Here is a 26,487-nt window from a genome sequence, read left to right on the forward strand (position 1 = left end):
TCTTTTTATTGCTGAATAGTATACTGTTTCAGGGAGCCCCAATACCACCCCTATGTTTAGAGATCTATTGATACTAGTACGCATGGGATTCAGCATATAGTTGTACTCATGGAGAAAGTTTATTACAGTGAAAGCATACATGATAGGATGAACAAGCGGAAAAGACACAGGTAGAATCTGAAGAAATCCATACATAGACTTCCCTCTGTGCACTCCCTCCTGTGAAGGGACACACCAAGCGTGCTTCTTTCTCTCGCAGTGAGAAAAGGCAGTAAACATGCGCGGTGTTTCTGCCCAGGGGTGCCCATTAGCAAGTCAGATCCCAATGTTTTTATTGGGTACTCTCTGCCTAACAAATATCAAAGTTGCAGACTGCCAAAAGGAAAGCAAGTGTTCAGCATAAATCACATGTTTACATAAACAGTGTAGGCATAGTGTGGGAAATGGTTCAAGTGCAAAGTTCCCACACACCAGCCTGGGCCAACCTTGAAGGCAGGTCCTTCTGAAAATAGCAGCCTCAGGTCTCCTATGTTAACTCTTTCTCTATATAGTATGTGACATAGGTGGGCAAAATTTTATTTATCCATTTAACCCTTGAAAGACATTTGAATTGTCTTCAGTTTTTAGTGATTATTAATAAAACTGCTATAAATATTCAAGAACAGGTTTTTATGTGAGCACAGGTTTTCATTTCTCTTCTACTTTGTTTTGAATTGGTATTATTTTTTTCCTTAAATGTTTAGTAAAATTCACCAGTGAAATGATCTTACCTGGAGTTTCCTTTGGTGGAAAGCTTTTAAAATCAAACCATTACTTTAATAAATATAGGACTATTCAGGTCATCTGTTTTTCTTGAGTGAATTTTGACAGTTTGTGTTTTTAAAGGAATTGACCCGTTTCATCTAAGTTGTTGAATTTATGTGCACAGAATTGTCTATACTATTCCCTTATATCATCTTTTTAGTGTCTGTAGGGTCTTCAGTGATATTCCCTATTTTAACTATGATGTTGGTAATTTGTATCTTCTCATTTTTATCTTGGTCAGTCTGGCTACAGTTTTATCAATTTTATTGATCTTTTCAAAGAATCACCTTTTGGTTTGATTTTTCTCTGTTGTTTTTCTACTTTCAATTCCATTGATGTCTGCTCTTTATCTTCCTCCTGCTTGTTTTGTGTTTAATTAGCTCTTTTTCTAGTTCCTTAAGTTGTGAGCTTACATTATTGGTTTGAGGCCTTATTTTTTAATGCATAAATATTTAATTTGGTAAATTTCTCTTTAAGCACTACTCTGCCTACATCCCACAATTTTTGGTATGTCGGATTTTCTTTTTTTTTTAAATTAATTAATTAATTTATTGGCTACATTGGGTCTTCAGTGCTGCACACGGGCTTTCTCTGGTTGCGGCGAGCAGGGGCTACTCTTCACTGTGATGCTCAGGCTCCCCATTGCGGTGGCATCTCCTGTCGAGGAGCACAGGCTCTAGGTGTGTGGGCTTCAGTAGCTGTGGTACACAGGGTTAATAGTTGTGGCTCACAGGCTTAGTTGCTCTGTGGCATGTGGAATCTTCCTGGAGCAGGGATCGAACCCGTGTCCCCTGCATTGGCAGGTGGATTCTTAACCACTATGCCACCTAGGAAGTACAGAATTTTCGTTTTTATTCAGTTTAAAATCTTTTCTAATTTCCCTGGGTTTCACCTTGACCCATGGTTGTTTGGAAGTCTGGTATTTGATTTCCAAATATTTGAGGATTTTCCAGATATCTTTCTGTTACTGATTTTTGGTTCATTTCTGGTATAGTCTGAGGATATAGTTTGTTCACTTTCCACTCTTTTAAATTTATTAAAATTTGTTTTATGACCCCCAAATATGATCTATCTTGGTGAATGCTGTTTGTGAACTTGAAAAGAATGTATGTATATATTCATGCTCTTGATGGTGGAATCTTCAACAAATGTCAATGAGGTCAAATTGGTTGATAGTGTTGTAAGTCTTTTTTTTTTTTTTTTGATTAAAAATTTATTCATTTTTATTTATTTTCCTTTTTGTTTATTTTTTATAGTGGACATTTTCAAAATTTCAAACACACCCCCCTCCCCATCACCCAACTTCAATACCTGTAACCATTTGGCTAATTCTGTTTATTACATGCCTTCCCCAATCATTTTATTTTATTTTAAAATTTATTTTATTTTATTTTATTTTTAAGCCCTTTATTGGAATATAATTGCTACACTGTTGTGCCAGTTTTTGCTGTACAACAAAGTGAATCAGCTGCATCTACACATATATCCCTATATCCCCTCCCTCCTGCAACTCCTTCCCACCTTCCCTATCCCAGCCCTCTAAGTCATCACCCATCATCAAGTTAATCTCCCTGTGTTGTGCAGCAGCTTCCCACTAGCTAGCTATTTTACATTTGGTAGTGTGTATATGTCAATGCTACTCTCTCACTTTGTCCCAGCTTCCCCTTCACGCCCCACCCCCCCACTGTGTCCTCAAGTCGGTTCTCTACATCTGCATGTTTATTCTTGCCCCGTCACTGGGTTCATCAGTACCATTTTTTTAGATTCCATACATATGAGTTAGCATACAGTATTTGTTTTTCTCTTTCTGGCTTACTTCGCTCTGTATGACAGACTCTAGGTCCATCCACCTCACTACAAATAACTGAATTTCATTCCTTTTTATGGCTGAATAATATTCCATTGTATATATGTTCCACAACTTCTTTATCCATTCATCTGTTGGTGGACATTTAGGTTGCTTCCATGTCCTGACTATTGTAAATAGTGCTGCAGTGAACATTGTGGTACTTGTTTCTTTTGGGATTATGGTTTTCTCTGGGTATATGCCCAATAGTGGGATTGCTGGGTCACATGGTAGTTCTATTTTTAGTTTTTTAAGGAACCTCCATACTGTTTTCCATAGTGGCTGTACCAATTTACATTCCCACCAGCAGTGCAGGAGGGTTCCGTTTTTTCCCTACCCTCTCCAGCACTTACTGTTTCTAGATTTTTTGATGATGTCCATTCTGACTGGTGTGAGGTGATAACCTCATTGTGGCTTTGACTTGCATTTCTCTAATGATTAGTGATGCTGAGCATCTTTTCATGTGTTTGTTAGTCATCTGCATGTCTTCTCTGGAGAAGTGTCTATTTAGGTCTTCTGCCCATTTGTGGATTGTGTTATTTGCTTTTTTGGTATTAAGCTGCATGAGCTGCTTGTATATTTTGGAGATTAATCCTATATTGTTGTAAAAGTCTTATATATCCTTGTTGATCTTCTGTCTTGTTCTGTTGAGTACTGGGAATGGAATGTTGATGTCTCCAAATACAATTATGGATTTGTCTATTTTACCTTAATTCTGTATCAATTTTTTGCTTCATACGTCTTGGAACTATGTTGTTGGGTACAGCACATTTAACTCATATATCATTATGTAATGTTTCTCTTGATATCTGATAATTATGTTCTGAAGTCTACTTTGTCTAATAGAAATATACCCACTTCAGCTTTTTGATTAGTGTTTGCTTGCTATTACTATTCCATAATTTTACTTTTTTTTTTGATGTGAACCATTTTAAAGTCTTTATTAATTTTTTTTTGATGTGGACCGTTTTTAAAGTCTTGATTGAATTTGTTACAATATTCTTCTGGTTTTTTTATGTTTTTGGTTTTTTGGCCACGAGACATGTGGGATCTTCACTCCCTAGCCAGAGATCAAACCTGCATCCCCTGCATTGGAAGATGAAGTCTTAACCATGGGACCACCAGGGAAGTCCCCATTATTTTACTTTTAATCATCTATATTATATTTAAAGTGGGTTTCTTGTAAATAGCATATAGTTAGGTCTTGGTTCTTTGTTCAGTCTGACAGTGTCTTTTTTTTTTTTTAATCTTTTGACTGAGCTGTGTGGCATGTGGGATCTTAGTTCCGCAACCAGGGATCGAACCCACCCCCCTTGCATTGGAAGTACGGAGTCTTAATCGCTAGATTGCCAGGGAAGTCCCTGACACTGTCTTTTAATTGGCATATTTAGACCATTTACATTTACTGTAACTATTGATATGGTTTAAGTCTGCTACTTTATTATTTTTCTGTTTGTATCCTTTGCTTTTTCATTTTTCTCTTTCACCTTTCCTGCTTTATTTTGGATTGTTTGAATATTTTTAGTATTCCAGCTTAATTTATCTGTTGTCTTTTTGGCTATAGCTCTTTGTTTTTTAATTTTTATGTTAGTGTTTGCCATAGGATATATTGGGTTGGCCATAAAGTTCATTCGAGTTTTTACATAACATCTTATGGAAAAACCTGAACAAATTTTCCGGCCAACCCAATACATTCTATTCAATACATGCTTTACCTTTCACAGTAAAGGTATTAGACCTCTTTAGGTCTAATAGTTACCATTTCAAGGGAAATGTAGAAGCCTTACAGTTATGTCTCTTTACCCTCCCCCCTTTCTATTATTGTATGTATTACATGCACATATATTTAAACTACTCAAGAGCATCATAATATTTGCTTTCAACAGTCATACATATTTTAAAGACTTAAGAAAAAATATATGGGCTATTGTATTTAGTCAGTTATTTGTCATTCCTTTTGCTTTCTTTAATTCCTGAAGTTCTGAGTTTTCCTCTGTTTGCAGCACTTTGTGATCTGTGGCTTTCATTAGTTTTGGAAACTCCTCAGCCATTAATTCATGAGATATTCACTCTGTCCTTTTTCCCTTCTCTCCTTTCTTCCTCCCCCTCATTTCCTCTTCCTTTTCCTCTCTTCTCCATTTGGCATTCCAAGTATATTCATGTTACACCTTTTCACTGAGTTCCATGCATCTTTTTTTTTCTAGTCTGTGTTTTCCATCCTTTTCTTCCCTCTGTACTTCTGATTTTAAGTTTACTAATGTTCTTGTTAACTGTATCTAATATGCTGATGAAACTCATCCCTTGAGTAATTGATTTCATTTACTCTGTTTTTAAGTACTAGAATTTCTAATTGATTCTTATGAATTTTATTCTCTGCTGAAATTTTTCATCTTGTCTCCTGGTTTTTTGTATATATTAGTCATGGCTACTTTGATGTCTATGTCAGGTAGCTCCAGTATTTTTATCCCTGTAGGTGTTTCTCATAGTTTTCAGTCAGTCCTTGACTTTTAAAATATTTGATGTTTTTCTGCATGCCAGACATTGTATATGGAAAAGTATAGAGATAATTTGAGGCTCCGGATGATATAATGTTCTTTTTTTTTAATTTTTTTTTTTTTTTATTTTTGGCACACGGGCTTAGTTGCTCCATGGCATGTGGAATCTTCCTGGAGCAGGGATCGAACCCATGTCCTCTGCGTTGGCAGGCAGATTCTTAACCACTGCGCCACCTAGGAAGCCCGTAATGTTCTTTAAGATAAGTTTTTCCTTTGTCTTCAACTGTCAACTTGGCTGGGGCCAGATCACCCTCATCCAGACAGGAATTGAAACTGTGCTTCAGTCTTTGTGAAGCCTGTCTATTTCTGTTTCACCTTCACTCTTCAGGATTATCAGGGCTGTCTTCTGCAATGGGCCCAGAACTCCCCTTTTTTTTTTTCCAGATCTTTATAGGAGTATAATTGCTTTGCACTGTTGTGCTAGTTTCCACTGTACAACAGAGTGAATCAGCTGTATTTATACACATATCCCCATAACCCCTCCCTCTTGAGCCTCCCTCGCACTCTCCCTATTCCACCCCTCTAGGTAATCACCAATCATTGAGTTGATCTCCCCATTTTTCTCCCTTCAGCCATGAGCATGCCATGAGCTCTGCTCAGCTGCTCAGCCTGTCATCCCCAGCTTTCACTTTCTGAATCAGTGTTTGCTGAGAGGGGTAAAGCTGCCCTAAAGGTCACATTTATCTGCTAGGTTTCCCTCTTCTTCCAGATCCTGACCCTGCAAATTCTCATTGACTTGTGAAGTCTCTAATGCATGTAAACGGTTTTTAAAAATATTTTTTGTTGAGTTTTTCTCATTTTTCTCAGAAGGAGGATTGATCTAAAACACACTACTTAGCCATTGTTGAAAGTGGAAACATTTCTGATTGCTCTGTGGAAAAATTATTTTAGGCTGGGAAGAATGGAATCATAGTAGTTAGGAGACTATTTTAGTAATCCTGGTGACATTGATGTTGTGCTGTTAAGGGTAGTAACAGAAATAAAGAGAAAATTAGACATATTTCTAATACATTTTGGAAGTAAAGCTAGCAGAACCGACAGATAGATGTGGGATAAGGGAAAAAGAAGTATCATGATGATTTTTAGGTTTGGGGCTTAAATAACTGAATGATGATGATTGTGTCATTAGCTTGGATAGCAGAGTGAGGGAAAAGTATTTAGGAGGGATTCAGTGAGAACAGATGTGCAAATTACAAATATACTCCCTTCAGTATGCATTGTACCAGTGTGAGCAGGGATTCTGGCCCAGATGGAGAGGATTTGGGAGTTCTTCAGAGCCATTGTTGTAGATTTTCATAGGGCTGTTCAGAGGGCCCCAAGTCCCTTTCTTCTTTGATCCTAAAGCTCATCCTCCTCTCATCAAAGAACACATTTCTAAAGCCCTGAGGTTATGGGAATTAAGCAAGTTTACAGTGCTCTTTAGGAACAGACTTTCTTGTCTAAGTAACTCAAATTTCCAAAGCCTTAGTTTCCTTATCTGTCAAATGAGTATACAAATTCCTGCCCTGTCTCCCTTCTCCCTGTGCTCCTTCAGGTTCCTATGAAGAGCAAAGACTATTAAGTGGGCAGGAGTGCTGTTTAACCTTAGGTTCTGCAAAAACATGTAGTAGGGTACTTATGTATTTCCAGATATCCTCAGAAATATTGGTGGAAAGTGAGGAAGGAACTGACAGACCTGCGTGTCTGTTACCCCATAGCTGCTTTACCATGTACTTAGGTTAGATTTTCCTTAGGCAGCGGGCTAGAAGGCAGCCAGGGGGCAGGCAGGGGTTTATGTGGGAAGTTGGAAGACAGTCTTCTGTCTCTGGAGGTAACAGTGAGTGAGGGTGAACAGATCCTGTAAAAGCTCCCTTTCCTAACCTTTCTTCCAGTCTCAGGAGCCTCAGAGAGGCTGCTGAACAGTGGGGCACTAAGTAGGAGGGGCAGTTCCAGTTATTCCGACAGCTGGAAGGACAGACAGCCCAGTCTGGACAGGAGCTGTGGGGAGGGGCTGCTAGTCATAGGAACTTGGGCTCTAGGCTTTCAGCATTGCAGAGGTCAGAGCTAGCAGATAGGGAGTGGTTCCAAATGTGTGGGCCTGTCTGAAGAGTAAAGTGAAGTTCAGTTGGGAAGGAGAACCTTGATGAGACCAGGCTGAAGAGGTTGGATCTGATGTACAGGACAGATGGCTAAGTCCCAGAGAGAGAGGGCAATGGGAGGACCTTGTGACAGGAGCCGTGGCCTGTGATGGAGATATGTGACCCCACAGGGAGGGAACTGGAGTAGTGGATACCCAACCTTATGTTCCTCTTCTCCTCCAGTCTCCTGCTGGTGCTCCTGTTAGCAAAACTCAGTCCAGAATTTCTCAATGCCTGTGCAAGCGAATGCAAACATAATTTATTTCTTCCTCTTTCTTTTTTGCTTAAAAAATATCATATTAACAGCACTGTTCTGAACTTTGCTTTTTTTACTTAGTATATCTGGGAGATTATTCCATGAGTCAGTTTGATCTTTTTTTTTCTCAAAAAGTGTAATATCCATTGTATAGATGTTCCATGATTGGCCCAATCCTTTGTTCTTATCCTAAGCCATGCTGAAGGCAGTAGCCATATATATTCATTATTTCACATTTTTACAAATATATCTGTGTAGAAATTCCTAAAGATGGAATTTCTGGGCTAAAAGTCATTTAAGACATAGTGCCTAATCTCTATAAGTGTTATACCAAGTTACATTCTCTCATAAGCATAATGTTACCTTTGTATAGTTTTAGTTTGTATTTATCTTATTATAAGTGAAGTTAAATATCTTTTCATTTTTCAATTTTTTATTATAATAAAATACACATAACATGAAGTTTATTATCCTAATCATTTTTAAGTGTACATTTTAATGATATTAGATACACTCATAGTGTTGTGCAATATCACTACCGTTCATCTCTATTACTCTTTTCATCTTGTAAAATTGACAGTAGTTACTCATTAAACACTAACTTCCCATTCCCCCTCCTCCAGCCCCGGCAATAGCATCCTACTTTCTGTCTTTATGACTTTGACTACTCTAAGTTCTTTATATAGGTGGAATCATACAGTGGTTGTCTTTCTGTGACTGGTTTATTTCATGTAGCATGATGTTCCTCAGGGTTCACTCATGTTATAACATATTGCAGAATTCCCTTCTTTTTTAAGGCTGAATAATATTCTATTGAATGTAGAGACCACATTTTGCTTATCCATTTATCAGTCAGTAGACACTTGGGTTACTTTCAAGTTTTACTGTGAGTAATACTGCTATGAACCTGGATGTACAAATATCTCTTCAAGATCGTGCTTTCAGTTCTCTTAGGTATAGATACCCGTAATGGATTTGCTAAATTATATAATTCTATTTTGTAATTTTTTGAGGAACCACCATACAGTTTTCCACAGCGACTATACCATTTTACATTCCCACCAACAGTGCAAAGTGTTCCAGTTGCTCCACATTCTTGCCAATACTTGCTGTTTTCTGGGGTTTTTTTAATGGTAGCTATTCTAATGAGTGTGAAGGTGGTGTCTCATAGTTTTGATTTCCATTTCCCTGATGATTAGTGATGTTGAACATCCTTTCATGTGCTTATTGGCTGTTTTGCCTCTCTTCTTTTGAGAAATGTCTGTTCAGGTCCTTTTGCCATTTTTCAGTCAGGTTGTTGGTTATTTTGTTGAGTTTTAGGAGTTCTCCATATATCCCAGATAGTTATCTCTTACCAGATATATTATTTGCAAGTATTTTCTTCCATTCTGTGGGTTTCCTTGTTACTCAGTGGATAGTGTCTTTTGATGTGCATAATTTTTGTTTTTGTATATGTATATGTTAGGTAAGGATCCAGCTTAATTCTTTTGCATGTGGATATCCAGTTTTCCCAGCTGCATTTGTTGAAAAGACTATCCTTTCCCATTAAATGGTCTTGGCACCCTTGTCAAAAGTCACTTGACCATATATGTGAGGATTTATTTCTGGACTTGCTATTTATTTATTTATTTATTTATTTATTTATTGGCTGCATTGGGTATTCATTGCTGCGCGCGGGCTTTCTCTAGTTACAGTGAGTGGAGGCTGCTCTTCCTTGCGGTGCACAGGCTTCTCATGGTGGTGTCTTCTCTTGTTGTGGAGCACGGGCTCCAGGCGCGCAGGCCTCAGGGCTCAATAGTTGTGGCTCGAGGACTCTAGAACATAGGCTCAGTAGTTGTGGCGCACAGGCTTAGTTGCTCCACAGCATATGGGATATTCCCAGACCAGGGATCGAACCCGCATCCCCTGCTTTGGCAGGTGGATTCATAACCACGCACCACCAGGGAAATCCATATATCTGAGCTTTCTGTTCTATTCCATTGATCTGTATGCTTGTCTTTATGCCAGTTCCACACTGTTTTGATGACTGTAGCACTGGAATAAGTTTTGAAATCAGGAAGTGTGAGTCCTTCAACTTTGTTTTTCTTTTGCAAGGTAGTTTTGGCTATTCATGGCCCCTTGCAATTCCATATGAATCGAGGGTTGGCTTTTCCATTTATGCACAAAAAAAAAAAAAAAAAAAAAGGCTTGTGAAATTTTGATAGGAAATGTGCCAAATCTGTAGACCATTTTGGGTAGGATTGCCATCATAACAGTATTAAGTCTTTCAATGCAAGGACATGGGTATGTCTTCCATCTACTTAGGTATTTAAATTTTTCTTTCAACAGTGTTTTGTAGTATTTACTGTATGAGCCTTTACATTTCTTGGTTTCATTTATTCCTAAGTATTTTATTCTTTTTGATACCGTTATAAATGAAATTATTTTCTTAAGTTCCTTTTCAGTTTGTTCATTGCTAGTGTATAGAAACGTAACTGATTTTTGTGTTGATCTTTTATTCTAAAATTTTGCTGAATTTCTTTATTAGCTCTAATAGTTTGGCATGCATGCATGCATGCGTGTGTATATATTCTTTAGGATTTTTAACATACAAATCATATAATCTGTGAATAGAAATAATTTAACTTCTCCTTCTTTTCAGTTTATATGGTTTTCACTTCTTTTCCTCGCCTAATTGCCCTAGCTAGAACTCCAGGACAGTGTTGAATAGAAATGGTGAAAGTGGATATCCTCGTCTTGTTCCTTATCCCTAAGGGGTAAAGCTTTAAAGACTTTCACCATCGAGTATAGTGTTAGCTGTGAGTGTTTCTTAAATGCCCTTTATCATGTTGAGGAAGTTCCCTTCTGATCCTAGTTTGTTGAATGTTTTTATCATGAAAGGTTGTTGGACTTTGTCAAATGCTTTTTCTCTGTAAATTGGGATGATCGTGTTTTTTTTTTCCTCTTCATCTTTTTTGTTTATTTGTTTTTTTAAGAACTTTTATTGAGATACCATTGACATCCATTCCTCTTCATCTTATTAGTGTGATATATTACATTGATTCATCTTCAAATTTTGAAATCTCCAACTGTTACCGTAGAATATATATATATGTGTGTGTGTGTGTGTATACATTTTTTTTTTCTATTTTCTTTTTTTTGGCCGTGCCACTCAGCTTGCAGGATTTCAGTTCTCTGATCAGGGGTTGAACCCAGGCCCTCGGCAGTGAAAGACCCATGTCCTAACCACTGGACTATCAGGGAATTCCCTATTGTAGAATTTTCTATTTCTCCCTTTAATTTCATCAAGTTTTGCTTCATGTATTTAGAGGCTCTGTTGTTATATGCATATATGCTCATATTGTTATATTTCTAGAGACAGTGACCCCTTTCTCTGTACATAATGTCTTATTTGTCTCCTGAAATAATTTTTGACTTAAAGTCTACTTATGTCCAATATTAGTTTAGCCTCCCCCCCCCACCCCGCTTACTTTTGGTTACTATTTGCTTGAAGTTTGTTTCCATACTTTCACTTGCAACTAGTTGTGTCTTTGAATCTAAAATGACTCTCCTATGGAGAGCATGTAGTTGGATCATGGGTCCCCCCCCCCCCCATTTTGCCAATCTCTTTTGTTGGTTTTCTATAAAGCTATCATCTTGGTTCCTCAGTTCTTCCATTGTTGACTTTTGTGTTTGTTTCTCTCTCTTTTTATTTTTTATTTTTAAAAAAATGTTTAGTGTATGGTATGGTGATGGATTTTGTGTGTCAACTGGATAACTGGGCTGTGGATAAAACATTACTGCTGGGTGTGTCTGTGAAGGTGTTTCTGAAAGAGATTGGCATTAGATTCAGTAGACTGAGTAAAGAGGCCCATTCTCACCAGTGTGGATGGGCATCATCCAGTCCGCTGAGGGCCTGAACAAAACAAACACTATGGGAAAGGCAGATTCCTTCTCTCTCTTCTTGAGCTGAGCAGTCCATCTTTCCATGCCCTCAGACATCAGAGCTCCTGGTTCATGGGCCCTTGGCCTTGGACTGGGAATTACCCCTGGTGATTGGGTCTTCAGACTTGGATTGAATTATATCAATACCACTGACTTTCCTGGTTCTCCAGCTTGCAGACAGCAAATTGTGGGATCTCTTGGTCTCCATAACCACATGAACCAGTTCCTATAATAAATTCCCCTATATATGTTTATTAATGTATATATTTATGTATATATATTTACTAATACATACAGTTTTGATTCCCCTCTCATTTCCTTCTGTGTGTATTTTTAAGGTATTTTCTTAGTAGTTACTCTGGGAATTACAATAACAATCTGGTTTGAACTAATACTAAATTAGCTTCATTAAAATCTCTGTTCCTGTACAACTCCATTCCCCTTCCACCATGTTGTCGTCACAAATTACATCTTTGTGTATTATGTGCCCAGGTAACATAGACTTGTAATTATTGTTTTATGTATTTGTGTTTTAAATCATCTAGGAAAAAACAGGAGTTACAAACTGAGAATATAATAATCCTGGTTTTTTCTTTACTTAACTTTACCAATGTTCTTTATTTCTTCATATAGTTTCAAGTTTCTGTCCAGTATTCTTCCACGTCAATCTAAAGGACTCTCTTTAGCATTTCTTGTGGGGAAGGCCTACTAGTGACAAACTCCCTCAGCTTTTTTAAATCTGGGAATGTCTTGATTTCCTAGTATTAGATAGCCTCTGAATAATTGTGAGCAGTAAATTACCTGCATTGCTCTTCTTTCAGAGTGATCTGGCTTCTAGTCCTAACCCTTACCACTTAGTGACTGTATGAACTTGGACATCCCCTTCTCCTGGTGGGAGCCTTCTGTTTTCTCATTTGTAAACAGTGATAATAGTGTCTGCTCAGCCTGTTACTTAGGGTTATTACAGAATAAACCAAGACAATGTCTATGCCAAGGACTGTGGATGCTGTAAAATGCATCCAGGGTGTAAGGCAGTAGTAATGATAAGAGTAAAAAGCCATAGCAGCTCTTTCTGTCTGGGTGGTGCTTATTCCCATCTAAATACAGCAACCTTCACAACCCTGAAGCAACCCTGTGCAGTGTCTGACACATAGTAGTGCCCTGATTAATACTTGTTTGATTATTTTTTGAATATCTATTGAATCTTTACTGTTATCCCACTGAGGAGAACACTCCAAACTCATGAACTCATGGAACTTATGTTCTGTTGGGATCGAGAAGTAAAATAACCGAAACAAATAAGCAAAATGTATTTTAGATAGTGAGCAGTGCTGCAGAAAATAGGCAGGGAAGGGGGAAGTTTGCTGGGGCAGAGGGATGCAGTTTCCAACAGGACGGTCAGATGAGAAAGTGGGCAACTGGGGGAAAAGCCAAGCAGGCAGAAGGAACAGCAAGAGCAAAGTCCCTGAGGTTGGAGGATGAGGAAAGGCCAGAGAGGCTGAGTGCAGTGAGCAAAGGTGAGAATGTTGGAGGAGAATAAGAGGAAAAGGGGGTGAGGAAGGGGCCAGATCAAGTGTAGCCTTGGAGGGCGTTTAGGGACTTGCGCTTTTATCCTGTGAAGGTGGGAAGCCACTGAAGGGTTTCGAAGAGAGTAGTGAAGGTGGTGTGACTTGGCTCTTTCTTTAAAAATATTTTTATTAATGTATAGTTGATTTATAATGTTTCAGGTGTACAACAAAGTACACACATACTTTTTTAGGTTCTTTTCCAGTGTAGGTTATTATAAGATATTGAATATAGTTCCCTGTGCTATACAGTTGGTCTTAGTTGTTTAATTTATATACAATAGTGGGTATCTGTTCATCCCAAGCTCCTAATTTATCCCTTGCCCCCCTTTTCCCTTTGATAATCATAAGTTTGTTTTCTGTGTCTGGGTGTGACTTGGTTCTGACAGCATCCCTTGAAAGACCCATTAGGAGGCACTTGTAGACAGCCAGGCAAGAGATTATGGAGGCTTAGACCATGTTACTAGGAGTGGGGGCAGGGAAAATGGTCAGATCCTGGATTTGTCTTGAATGTAAAGTCAACAAGCTTGCTGATAAATTGGATGGGATGTGGGATGAGAGAGAAAGAAAGACATTCAGGATGATTCCAGAGTTTTTGTTGGATGGATGAACACTCATTCATCCTTGCAAATTCCTTTTTTTTGCACCTGAAGAAACTGAGGCGCAAAGAGGTTAGGGGACCCATCGGAGGCGGCGTTGCACATTGGTGGCAGAGGCCAGACTAGAACCACCTGCAGCTCGATTTCGACTCTGCAGCAGTGGGGCCTTTGTCCATCTGGAGCTGGGCCTGGGGGCCAGGAACCTGCGCCCCACCCACTGAGCGCCACCCACTTGTTCTTCCTGGCAGAGGGAAGGCTGGAGAGGCTCGAAGCCCCACCAGGTGGGCGGCCTCACCCTCTGACTGCCCGCTGGTGCTGCGGAAGCTCATTCGCAAGGAAGACATCCGGGCTGGCTGCAAGTGCATGGTGAGGGCACCCCTGGTGTCCGATGTGGAGCTGGAGCGCTTCTTGTTGGCACCCCGAGACCCCAGCCAGGTGCTAGTGTTCGGGATCGTATCAGGCCAGAGCTCCACCAGGTCGGCACACCTCCTGTGGCTGCTGGACACACTCTACAGTCACCGGCAGCAGGGCCGCGCCTCCCCCTGCATCCAGGTTGGTTCCCGGCCCAGTCCAGGAGGTGGGTGGGGGAGACCACCATGGGGCTGGGATTGGCTAAGCCTCTGGCTGAGAGCACATGGGCCCTCTTTCACTTCCTTTTCTTCTGGGCTGAGGTGTGCATGCAAGGGCTGAAGGGCCATTGAGCAAGAGTTGGGAGGGGGTGTTGTGTGGGGATCAGGACTCAGGAGAGCCTGGCCTGGCTGAGAACATGCGAATCCAAGTGTGTCTTCTTAGTATGCGGGTGACGGGTGCTCTTTTCTCTCTCGGCAGTGCCAGCATGACCCCTACCGCCTGCTGCGGTACGACCTGGACAGCCCCCTGCAGAGGGACCCACCCCTGCTGGTGAAGAAGTACTCTGTGATGCAGGGGATGGTTCTGGTAAGCCGGGGCCCAGGGGACCCTCCGCCCACTGCCGGACACTCTGGTCTCTGTAGCCCCTACCCTTGTGGAATCACAGATGTAGGGGCAGGCTGAGGCCCAGAGAGCAGGACTAACCGAAAGCCACCCAGCACGTGGAGCCGGGGCTAGAGCCTGGCCCCCCATCCCCAGGCTGACCCCATCTGTCCCCTGTCCCAGGAGGCTGAAGGGATAGGTGATGCTTAACCGGAAGATACAAATTCTCTTCATCTGTTTGTTTTTAAATAACTTTTTACTAAAAACAGGGTATTGTAAAAAACATATATATTCATTGTAGAGGGACTTCCCTGGTTGCACAGTGGTTAAGAATCCACCTGCCAGTACAGGGGACATGGGTTCAATCCCTGGTCTGGGAAGATCCCACATGCTGCAGAGCAACTAAGCCTGTGGGGCACAACTACTGAGCCGCTGAGCACCACAACTACTGAAGCCCACGCGCCCTAGAGCCCAAGTGCTGCAACTACTGAACCCACGTGCTGCAACTACTGAAGCCCATGCACTTAGAGCCCGTGCTTCTCAGCAAGATAAGCCACTGCAATGAGAAGCCCGCACACCACAACTAGAGAAAGTAAAGCCCGCATGCAGCAACTAAGACCCAACGCAGCCAAAAAAAAAAAAAAAAAGTCTGTCTGTCTATCTATCTATCCATTGTAGAAACTTTGGAAAATGCAGTTTAGAAAATAATCACTTCATCATGTCACCCAAATGGCCTCGTTGTCCATACACTGGGCACCTGCTAGGACCAGCGTTTTTTGGAGCCCTGGGGCACACCCCTCCTCACATTTTGGTGTCTGGACTGTTCAGTAATTTTCTGACTTTGAGGTCCTGCTTTTTAATTATGATTTTTAACTGCAGCCTAAGAATCACTTTATTTCTCCTGTGCCTTTCGTTGGATGTTTATGTTGTATCCTTTTTGATTCTGGCCATAACAAATAGCACTGTAATGGATATCCTTGCACAGAAATCTTGGACAGGCCTTTCTTGTTGAGACTGACACGTAGAGGGTGGGGGTTCAGAGAGCAGTAGGACAAGATTCCTGCCCTCAAGGTGCCCCCATCCATGAGACCACCTCATCAGTGACAGTGGACAAGTAGGTTAGAGATAGAGCCGGTTGGGAGCCTCTGAGCAGGAAGACACCCTTCTGGAAAGGGGCATTTCAGCTGGTCAGGCCTGCGGGGGGCAAAGGCTGCGATGGTGAGGCTGCCCTCTGACTTAGAGGCTGTATGGGGACAGGCCCAGCCACGGCTCACTGTGGGACGGCAACACCCCTTCCCCGGAATCAGCAAAGAAAGACCTGGCTTCCGGGACAAGCTCTGAGAGCCCACGGCACTGTCCTGAGATTCAGTGCTGATGTGCTGAGGGCCTCTCCCGCTGTTTCCTTCTTGTGTGTCAACAGATGCTCGCTGGGGGAAGGCTCCTTTTTGGGGGCTGCGTTTTGAATGGATATGGCTTCAGCAGGCAGAATCTGCTGAAACAGATCTTCCAGGCTCGACAGAACTGCAAGATGGGCTACTTCCTGCCTGAGAACTACAAATTTAGGTAAAGCAGGAGACACACGGGGTTAGGGGGCAGGGAGGCGGGAAGGGAAGAGCTGGCCCTGTGGGGGGCCCTGGGCCCAGCTCGTGTGAATGAGCAAGGGTAGGTCCCTGAACCCCGGGAGTGCACAGCCTGGCCCGGGGAAGAAGCCTGGGGCTCATGACGTTGCTGGCGGCTGTGTTGGGAGACAACATCGGCTTCTAGAATGTCCGGGCAGTACCTGTCTGCAGATGGGGGCCTGCCTGTGATTGTGCCGCCACTGCACTGAATCCAGCAGCCCTGCGCTCCCACCAGGCCCTCAGTTTTCTAGGAGTCTTGATGCCAGTGTCTCCCCAGGGTGTTGAGTTTGGGTTTTGTCAGAGGGTCTGCCTGACCCTAAAGAGGTCTGGGGGAAATCCACTCCTGGAGGCACATGGAGGTCAGGCTGTGACTTCAGCATCCCGGAATGCTTAGTGGAGAAGGTAGGAGCTCAAGGAGCCTGTGGCGTTAGGAAGGGCAGGTGCTGATTATATGGACAGAAAAGTCAGAGCCCCCATGGCTGAGACTCAAAGTGGGGGGCTCGGAGGTCCTTGAAGACCAGCTCATCGGCAAGAAGGGAAGACGGGGGCAGTGCGGCTGCTGAGGTTTAGGTAAGAAATACACCAAGACAGGAAGGGGAGGATGTGTCAGGAGTGGGCAAACTGAAGATGAGCTGAAGTAACTGGAAGGTACCAGGGACACAGGCAGAGGCATTTCAGAAACATTCGAAGAAGGCTGGCCCTCTGCTTGGGGGTGTGATAGATGGGGAGTGGGAGCTGCCAAAGATTGTTAAAAAAAAGATATAGCTGTTCTTGAAAGGATGACCTTTAATGGGAAAGGGCAGCCTATGATAGAAGAGGGGCAGGAAAAGGAGTCTGGCCACCTTTCACGGTGTGACCTGGGCAAACCACTTATGCTCTCTGTGCCTCAGCTGCTTTGTCTGTGAAGCAAGAGTGACCATCGTGTCCACGGTACTGGACTGTGAGGCTTAGATGAGTTGATACGTGTGAATTACTGGTGTGTCACTAACATTTACTGAGAGGTTACAAAGTACAGTTGTTAGTGCGGTTGTTATTATTACTAGAATGAGTTCCAGGTTCCTAATTTGTTATGTTCAAGGGTTCTGATGGGACTTAATGGTATGTTTACAACAATTTTTGAGGAATAATGGGGAAAGAACACACGCACACACGTACACACACACACACACACACAGATGGTCTAGGTTCTTAAAAGTAGAAAGGGGTAGATTCCTGAAACTATAAACCAGTGGGACTCTTCCTTATTCTAGAACGGCCTATTAGGTTGACAGTTTGCAAGCACTCAGGGAAAAAAGGGAATGGAACCTCACAAGAAAACATTGCTATGACAACAGTTGCTGCTATCTGTGTCTATGAAACAAGTTACTCTAGCTTAGTTGTGTAAAACCACACAATCATTTGTTGTCGCTGACTGTCAGGGGCTGACAGGGCTCAGCCAGGTGGTTCTTGCCTGGGGTCTCTCGTGTATTGCAGTCGGGCGCTGGCTAGGGCTGGAGTCCTCTCGGAGGCTGGCTCACTCATAGCCTGGTGATAATGCAGGCTTTCAGCCAGAACTCTCCCCGTTGGCCTCGCCTCCCAGCCTGACCTTCCTCACAGGGCGGTGGCTGGCTTCTAGTGGCGCGCATCCCAAGAGAGAGCCAGGTGGGAGCTGCATTGCCTTTTATGACGTGGCCTCCTGAGTCATGTAGCACCACCTTCTGCTGCACGTGAGCCCCTAGGCCGAGCCCGTATCCGAGGGAGGCAGGAGACTCCACCTCCTGGGTCCCAGGAAGGCGCTGGGCGAAACCTCTCTCTGGGGTCCTTTCGGGCAAGATGGATAGGCGTGGCTCAGGTGGCACTTGTGGGGCCACACCTGTGAGCGGTGATCAGCAGGGCAGCCTGAAGGGCAAACGTCTGTGCTTGGCCTTCCACTTTTTTCCTAAATAGGTAATTTGGATGAGTACGTGGAAGGTTTGCCAGTCCGTTTGTGCCCAGAGTGAGAGAGATGGCAGAGTCAGGGTCCGCAGTATGCTCAGCAGCCAGGGGGTGGCTTGGGAGGAGGAACAAAGTTCATTTTTAGGTTTGGAAGGTTTGTGGTCAGTGGATGTGGAAGCCCCAGCGTGGTAGACAGTTATGCTGAGAAGAAGCCTTAGAAGGCAGCAGCAGCCGTGTGTGGCCCTGCAGTGCCTCTGTTTCTGGGTCCTGTTTTAAGAGGGTTGTTGGCAGACAGCCTTGCATCAGAGCCCTAGGAGGGCCTCTCCATTCCTTGGTGGGGACCATGTCTTCCTTACCGGTGTTTTCATCTGCTTGGTCTTGTCCCTCTGCAGTGGGAGGATTCGAGGAAACCGTTCCCTGAGGTGGGAAGATGCGGGGAGAAGAGACAGGTCTCGGGAAATGCAGGGGTGGTAGGGCTGGGAGCCAGATGGAGGGCTGGGAGACTTGGGCCTTCTCTGTCCTCTGAGGAGCTGCCACAGAGGATAAATCATCCCTCGCTCATCAGTGGGTCAGGATGGCTCCCAAGGGCCTCCTAGCCAGCTGGCTGTGAGCAGGATGGAGGATGTGAAGAGAAGGGACTGGGGACGGCAGGGGTGGGGGTGGGGGTATCTAGGCAGGTGGGGCTGGACACCCAGGTCCTCTGACAGCTTAATGACACGCAGAGACCTGCAGCCACTTCCCCACCACTGCCTGAGCCTCAGGGCAAGGCCTTCCCCAGGTGGCTCTGCCCCTCAAGACTGCTTGAGGGGCAGAGCCACCTGGGGAAGGCCTTGCCCTGAGGCTCAGGCAGTGGTGGGGAAGTGGCTGCAGGTCTCTGCGTGTATTAAGCTGTCAGAGGACTGGGTGTCCAGCCCCACATGCCCTAGATACCCCCACCCCCACCCCGCCGTCCCCAGCTCCCTTCTCTTCACATCCTCCACTCATGCTCACAGCCCAGCAGGTAGGAGGCCCTTGGGAGACATCTGAATGATGAGCGAGGGATGATTTTATCCCAGGGAGTCAGAGGTTGGGTAGGATGAGGAAGGGCTGGCAGACAGGCCAGATAACTGACCACCCCTTGCATACCTCCAGTGATGGGAGACCCCTCTCTCCAGAGGCCGCCCCTTTGCAGCCTGAAAGTCATGCCACTTGGTCAGTTTCTAATCAGCTGCTGCACGCCCAGCCTTGTGCTCGGCCCTGAGGATTTGGAGGTGGACAAGACCTGGACCTGCTCTACCCTCGCTGATCCAAAGGGCCAGAAACCCATGTGAGAACGAGTGAAGGGCACTAAGCATTAGAGAAACGCAAATCAGAACCACAATGAGGAACCACCTCATACCCATCAGGATGCCTACTGTTAAAACAAAAAACAAAACCAAAACAGAAAATAACAAGTGTTGGTGAGGATGTGGAGAAATTAGAACCCTTATGTAGGGTGCAGTCATGTGGAAAACAGTGTGGAGGTTCCTAAAAAGTTAAACATAGAATCACCATGTGATCTAGCAATTCTACTTCTGGGCACATACCTAAAACAATTCAGAGTGTCTCAAAGAGATATTTGCACACCCATGTTCATAGCAGCACTGTTCCTGATACCCAAGAAGTGGAAGCAGCCCAAGTGTCCATCAGTGGATGAATGGATAAAGAAAGCATGCTCTATCCACACAATTGAATATTTTTCAGCCTTAAAAAGGAAGGAAATTGTGATACGTGCTGCAACGTGGATGAAACTGGAGAACATTATTCTGTGTGAAATTAGTCAGACACAGGACAAATACTGTATGATTCCACTTATATGAGGCCCCTACAGCAGTCACGTTCACAGAGACAGAAAGTAGAGTGGTTGCCAAGGGGAGGGGGAGGTTTGTTTAACGGGGACAGATTCAGTCTTACAGGATGAAAAAGTTCTAGAGGTCTGCTGTCCAACAGTGTGAATGTACATAACACTACTGAACGGTACACTTAAAAATTATTAGGATGGTAAATTTTATGTTACAGCCTTTTAACAACAGTTTTCAAAAGAGGGGTTGGAGATGCTCTGTGGGTGCTTGCAGCTCACAGGGAAGAAAGGGGCTGTTTTCCTCGGTTAGCAAGCTGCCAGGGCAAGGGCTGGTTTGGTCTCCAAAGCCCACCCTTTTTGCTCTGGTAGCACCAGGTCCCATTCTCCCTGCAGCCATCAGATCATCCCCTACCTGCTCCGCTGACCTGTCCACAGCCCACACTTCCAGCGTGAGCCTGTCTTCACCACAGAGGCTTCCTGGGTGCTCTGCGCTGCAGCTCCTTTCTCCCACATAGGCCCACCCAGGAGGGAGCCTCCCTGAGCCCTCAGTGCACAGTCAGCCAGGCTGAGTGGGGGCGGGTGAGGAGAGGGACCCTGTGGGCGGTGTGGCCTCAGCGGGAGCTGCCATGGCCATCGTCTTTGACACCCAGGACGGGGGCACCCGTGCAAGGCCCAGTGATGGCTCCTGGTCCAGCAAACAGAACCGCAGCTGGGAGCCAGGACCGGCCTGGTGGCCAGAGCTTGGAGCCCCCCTGCCCCTCACCCACCCCATGTCTTCTTTCCTTCCTTCCCTTATTCAGTAGAGAGTGACCCCAAACAGCCCTGTGTTTGGCACCGGGTCCACACTGGCCCAACCCTCTCCTTGCCCTCTTGGCGTCTCTCTGATGTTCTGTGACTCTGGGGTGGGGTTCAGGCGGCGGCACAAAGGGGCAGGCGTGTGAGGGGCCCCCAGGTGGAAGGCACAGAGGCAGCCCCAACCGAGGGAGGGCTTCACAGGCTGGAGCCGTCAGGAGAGCTCCTGGGCGCGGTGGGCAGCAGCTGGGCCGAAAGGACAGCTGGAAGGCACACGGGGCGGCGTCCAGAGGAGCTGGCCGCCTCGTGAGTCTGAGCCGCAGCCACCTGGACGCCTGGTGGCTGCTTTTCCTGGCCTCCCTCGTTAGGCTGTGGGAGGCCTCCTTGTGGCCAGGAGAGGTTGTGCTGTTGGCAGGCGCTGTGACGGGTGCCCGTAAGCAGGGGCACGCTGGGCTGCAGTGCGGCTCCTCCCCCGCCCGCTGGAGAGAGCAGCGAGAATCTCCTGGTCACACCCAGAGGCTCTGTGTGCCAGAGGCCCACCCCTGCCCTGGGTGGGGAGTGATAGAGATGGGGCCACGTTAGCTACAGGCAGGACAGGTGCCACCAGATCGCAGACCCCAGGGGCAGCCGGCAGCTGCGGGGTGGGGGTTCTTTGAGGAGGAGGGTGGCTCAGGCAGCTTTGAAGGGCAAGGCCAGAGAGGGTCTGGAACGCTTGACAGGCCCCTGGTGCTCAGGCCTCCAAAAGACAGTCTCCATGGCTGGGGGTCAGAGTTAATTCACAGACAGCAAGACTGTAGAGGGCCTCGGGTGGGGGCCCTCCCCATCAGGGTCACCCCCCTCTTATTGTGTGTCCTGCTGTGGGCCACCCTTCACCCAGGGTCCTTCCCCTGCGTCCCACTCAGCATGCCTCCATTTTTCCATGTGGCGGTCTTTGAGTTTCTAAGACATGCTGAGCCATGGCCCATCCTGGGGAGTGGGGGCAGGTTGGGTGAGGGGCGAGGGGCGCCGGCAGTGCCACCTGCTTCCCCTCCACCCCACTCACTGCCATGTGCCCAGCGCAGGAAGTCTCAAGAGATCCAATCCTGTGGTCTGCTTTCCTGCCACCTCTGTCAGCCAGGATTCAAAGGGGCTGGTGGGGAGGCAGCCTGGTCCAAACGTCAGTGCCACAGACCGCAGGTTCACCCTACCGTTGGTGTAGTCGCTGCCATCTGCGCCTGCCTTCACCATGCATGCTGTCCGTGGAGCCTGACAGGGCGGTGGGGAGAGGAGAGGGAAGCGGTGGGCTCGAAGCCCAGCTGCTGGGCGATGTGGGAGTCCAGGAGGTGAGCCCCCTACAGAGGGGCTGGCCCAGGCCGGGAGCCCCTTATGCAGCCTCCTCCCATGGGTGCAGGGAGCAGAGAGGGCAGGGAAGTGCCTGGAGAAGTGGGGGCTGGGCTATGCCACACACATGGCTTTGGACAGTCCCCTGCCCTTTCCCAGTAGGATGGGGACACGATTCTTTCAGGACTGTCTTAGAGCAGGGAGTTGAGAGAATCAAAAGCTGTAAGAGGGGACGTGCTCTGTGATGACAAAGTGCTTTGTAAACTGTCATTTGCCTGGTAAACTGCAAAGCTTGTGTAAACTGTGATGTGCCCGGTAAACCCTGGAGCATTTTGCAAGCTGTGAAATTTGTGGAAGACCAAGTCCTTTGTCAGGTGCCACCTGCCCAACCAACCACAGGGGCTTTGGACGCTGTAATGTGCTCCGTGGACTGCAGAGTGTCTTGTAACTCTGTGTGCCCTCCACCCAAACTCAAAGTTGGGCCTACTCCAGAGCACTCCGTGAACTGGGAACCTGGAAAGTGCTTCACAAACGGTAAGGTATCCTGTACCCCGTGAAGCACTCTGTAAACTACGAGACCCTCCATAAATGACAAAGCCCCTTATAAAGCGTCAGGTTCTCTGTGAAGTGAGGAGTACATTTCAGACAGGAGCACGGTGCTGTAAATGCCCACGTAATCCTCGGTAGGCTTTGTCAACTGTAAAGTGCCCCTGCATGTGAGGGGAGGCTCTTCACAGCTGTGCTGCTTGATATCACGCCTACCTCAGAAGAGGCAGGAGGAGGCTGAGCGGTGGCAGGAGGGCAGGCAGCGGAGGGCAGAGCAGAGTGTCAGGAGACCTGGGTCTCTCCTTGGGTCAGCTGTGCCCACACCCTCAGTGGCACCCACCAGGGCCCCTCCAAGGAGGGTGCCGTGAAGGGGGGACCCCGTGCAAGGGAGGAGCCAGCTGCCACCAGGCCCTCCCACAGTGTTGCTGCTGTGAGGGGGCCACTGCCTCGCCAGCTCTTCATGCCAGCATCCACCCTCTGCCCAAGGAGGCCCACCAGGGGCCTGCCTGCCTCCTGAGGGGCCTGGCTCACCCTGTCCTCAGGCACCTTGACAGCTCTCACAGAGAGTCAAACCAGGCCTGGGAAAAGGGTGCAGCAGGCTCTGCGTGTGCAGGGACAGGGCGTGGCCAAGCTGGCCTTCCAACCTGCACCCCTGTCCTAAGGGGCCTCCCCATCTGCACACCCAGGCAGCTCCCCTAACCAGCCATGGAGGTTCTCAGTGGGGCTCTGGTTTGTGGCACCGTGAGCCTCCTGCTGACCTGCCCTGGGTCAAGCCACTCTGTTAGGGGAACTGGAGACGTGTGAGGTGTGGACCAGGCCTGCCTGGTAAGATGAGACTCGTGAACTCGTGGAGAAGAGACAGTAGAAGCCTGCCAGGATGAGACGGTGCCTGGGCTCTCTGTGTGTTAGCAGGTCACTATGGACCAGTTCATGAGGAGTCCTGGGAAGACCAGCTGGAGCAGGGGTGCTGCAGAAGGGGAAGCTGGCACTGGATAGGCAGGGGAAGGGCATGTCAGGGAAGGCTCCCGTGACCTGATGGTGCAGGCAGTGGAGCCATCCCTACTTATCCCTGACTAAGGATGGTCTCGGCATGCATCTCCAGATTGTTCTTCCAGGAAAGCACCTGGCCTCCTGCCAGAATGAACAGGAGTGTTCCCGTCGCCTCACGTTCGTGGATGCCCCATCATTTGGTTCATTCGTTCCTTCTCTAGACGTCTGCCCTGGTGTCCAGTGTGGTGCTGCACAGGGTGGCTTGGACTGAGCTGTGTGTGCTCCCTGTGGGGCGGGGCGGAGCAGCAGAGGACAGGTGGACGAAGGCATCAGCTTGCAGACATTGTGAATACACCCAGATTCTGTGACCGTTTTGGTATTTCTCCACTTTTGATTTTTCTAGGGCCCTTGGCATATTGGAAGAGGCCCTCTCTGCCCCCACCTTGTCTCTTATCTCTGAAATACCCTGCCCTGAGCAAGTGGCATGCAGGGTGGGGCGAGGGTGGGGGGATGGGAGCTCAATAACTATGAGAGAAAGTGAAGAAAAGGGCCAGTGCCATCCCTTCCACAAGCCCACTCTCCTCTCTGCCCTTGTTGGTGGGACAGGGACAAAAGCCTCTGAGCTGTCTGTCCCCTGGGGTTGCTTGATGCCCAAAGCCACTGTCAGTGAACAGCTACAGAGCCTTGTGATGTGATGCAAAGGTGAGGCGTAAGCATAGGAGAGGCTTGGACGGAAAGATGTTGTTTCGTGGCTCTGGAGGCCAGAGTCCAGATTGAGGTGTGGCCACCATGCTTCTTCCATGGGCGCCAGGGAAGGATCTGTTCTAGGCCTCTCTCCCTGCCTCTGGGAGCTCCTTGGCCGTGGCAGCACGACTGTGATTACGTGGTGTCCCGCATGCGTGTCTGTGTCCACACGTCTCGCTTTTATAAGGATGCCAAGTAGATGAGATGAGAGGTCACGCTACTCTGGTGTGACTTCATCTTAACTCATTTCCAAATGAGGTCACGTTCTGGGGTCCCAGGGGTGAGGACTCCAACTGAGGATTTGGAGGGACACAACTAACCCATCACATGGTACACAGGGACTTACTTGCTGGGCTTCCCGGCCTCTCCCCTCTGCTCGCTCTGCAAGGCCTGCATGCCAGGCCTCTCCAGGTCAGTGCTGGGCATACGAGTGTCGCTGACACAGGATTAGGGCAAGTCCAGCCTTAAATAGAAGCCAGGGAAGCTGAACCCCAGCGAATCTCTACGTCCCCAGGGGATCATCCCTTCACCCACCTCAGGAGAAGCACCTGCACCCTTTCCTCTCGGAACTGGAATATTGAAGGGACAGAGCCCAGCGAGGGAAGCTCGCGCAGGCACCCAGCTCCAGGCTCCCTCTGGCTGTGCCTCGGCTGAGCACTCCCTCCCCTCCCTGCCTCCCCTGCAGCGTTTCAGCCTCAGTCCCAGACCTGCGAGACTCTGACTCAGCCAAGAAAGCAATGTCAGGAGACATCCAAGGAAGCCTCTCCTCGTTGGCCTTGGGGGACAAGATGAAGGAGCCCTCCCCTGAAGCGGAGAAGAAGTAGGTGGTCACCTTGGCCTGGGGATGAGGGGCCCTCCTGGGGTCGGCGGAATGGGTGTGGCTCACAGCAGGGCCCCTGGCTCCAACACAAGCCACAGAGGCCATGTGGGGCTAAGTGGCCTTGGGCAAGTCACTTTCCTCCGGCTGCGGGTCCTCCAGCAGTCCCTCACACCTGGCCCAATCTATCAGTACAATGTCCAGCTGGCCGTCGAGGCTGCTCCCTGGAGCTACTGGCAGTGGTCTGGGTGGTGGCGATGGAGGCCTTTTGTGGACTTCGGCGAAGCCCCACGGCCCAGGCCTATTGGTCTGAGAAGGGTGGTGACTGTCTGCTGCCTCCTGGCAAGAAACGTCCTAGACCTATTGAAAGTCCAGTGCGCTGGCCATCCTGACTGTAAAGCAAATCATGTTCTGCAAGGGCACGAAAATCACACTTTTCTCATAAAGATAGAAAAGCAAAACTGTGAGCACCCAGAAAGGCTGCAGGTGCTGCCTGGACCACCAGGTTGGAGCAACACCCAGAGGCCTCAGCTGCACAGGCAGCGCGACCCGCCCTCCTTGCCCAGACCAGTGAGGCTCCAGGTACCGCCAGACCAGCCCTCTTCACCCATTGCCCAGCATCTGCTTCTCTCTGTTTTGGTTTTTAGAACAATACAGCCTGAAGTGGATCTGCGTCCTCTCAGCAGAGCCAGGAGGAACAGTAAGAAGATAACCACCTGGAAGAAACAGACCTCCAAGAAGTAACGCCACCCCCATGGCCACCCGGAGCGCAGCCTGAACGTGGCCCCTCCCACGCCCATCCTGGGCCCCCAGCCCTGCCTCTCCAGCCTCCTACCCCTTCTCTGAACTCAGCCTAATAAACAAGCATGCATCTAGCATCTGGATGAGGCCATGGGGTGGGCTGGCTCCTACGAGGCCAGAAGCCCTGACAGCCTTGTTCCCGGCTGAGGCCTTAGAAACACAGTGCCTGCAACCCAGAACTTCCTGTGTGGCCAGTGAAGTCAGCCTGAGACTCTCCCAAGGGAATGAAGGTATCCAAGGGGCCAAGCCAATGACACATTAACCCTTGGGAGGTCACGAAAGGAATTAAACTGTGCCCTCCTGCCCTTTGCTGGGTGGGGAAGGGCTCAGATTTTGGCCCAGGTGAAAAACCGGGTGAGAGGAAGAAGAGGGAGCAGAGAGAGAGAAAGGCAGGTAGGTGGGAGAGGAAACAAAGGGAGAGATGGAGAGCCACAAGCAGGGAGAGTGTGGGAGGAGGGGCATGGGGGTGGGGGTGGGGGAGAGACAAGGGAGACTAAGGGGCAAAGGG

The 26,487-nt window shown here is 47.0% G+C and overlaps 1 protein-coding gene across 1 annotated transcript in view; it reads left to right on the forward strand.

Moving 5' to 3' along the window:
* Positions 1–26,102, forward strand: part of C13H3orf20 (chromosome 13 C3orf20 homolog) — a 71,723-nt gene extending 45,621 nt beyond the window's left edge. Inside the window, exons 12-16 of the mRNA XM_057706537.1 lie at positions 13,915–14,218; positions 14,495–14,602; positions 16,038–16,180; positions 25,047–25,181; positions 25,826–26,102. Coding sequence (XP_057562520.1) covers positions 13,915–14,218; positions 14,495–14,602; positions 16,038–16,180; positions 25,047–25,181; positions 25,826–25,922 — 787 coding nt within the window. The 3' untranslated portion in view covers positions 25,923–26,102. The remainder of the gene's footprint in view (positions 1–13,914; positions 14,219–14,494; positions 14,603–16,037; positions 16,181–25,046; positions 25,182–25,825) is intronic.
* Positions 26,103–26,487: the final 385 nt, after the last annotated feature.

This window comes from Hippopotamus amphibius, chromosome 13, assembly GCF_030028045.1.
Source record: "Hippopotamus amphibius kiboko isolate mHipAmp2 chromosome 13, mHipAmp2.hap2, whole genome shotgun sequence".
In the NCBI taxonomy this organism is placed as follows: domain Eukaryota; kingdom Metazoa; phylum Chordata; class Mammalia; order Artiodactyla; family Hippopotamidae; genus Hippopotamus; species Hippopotamus amphibius.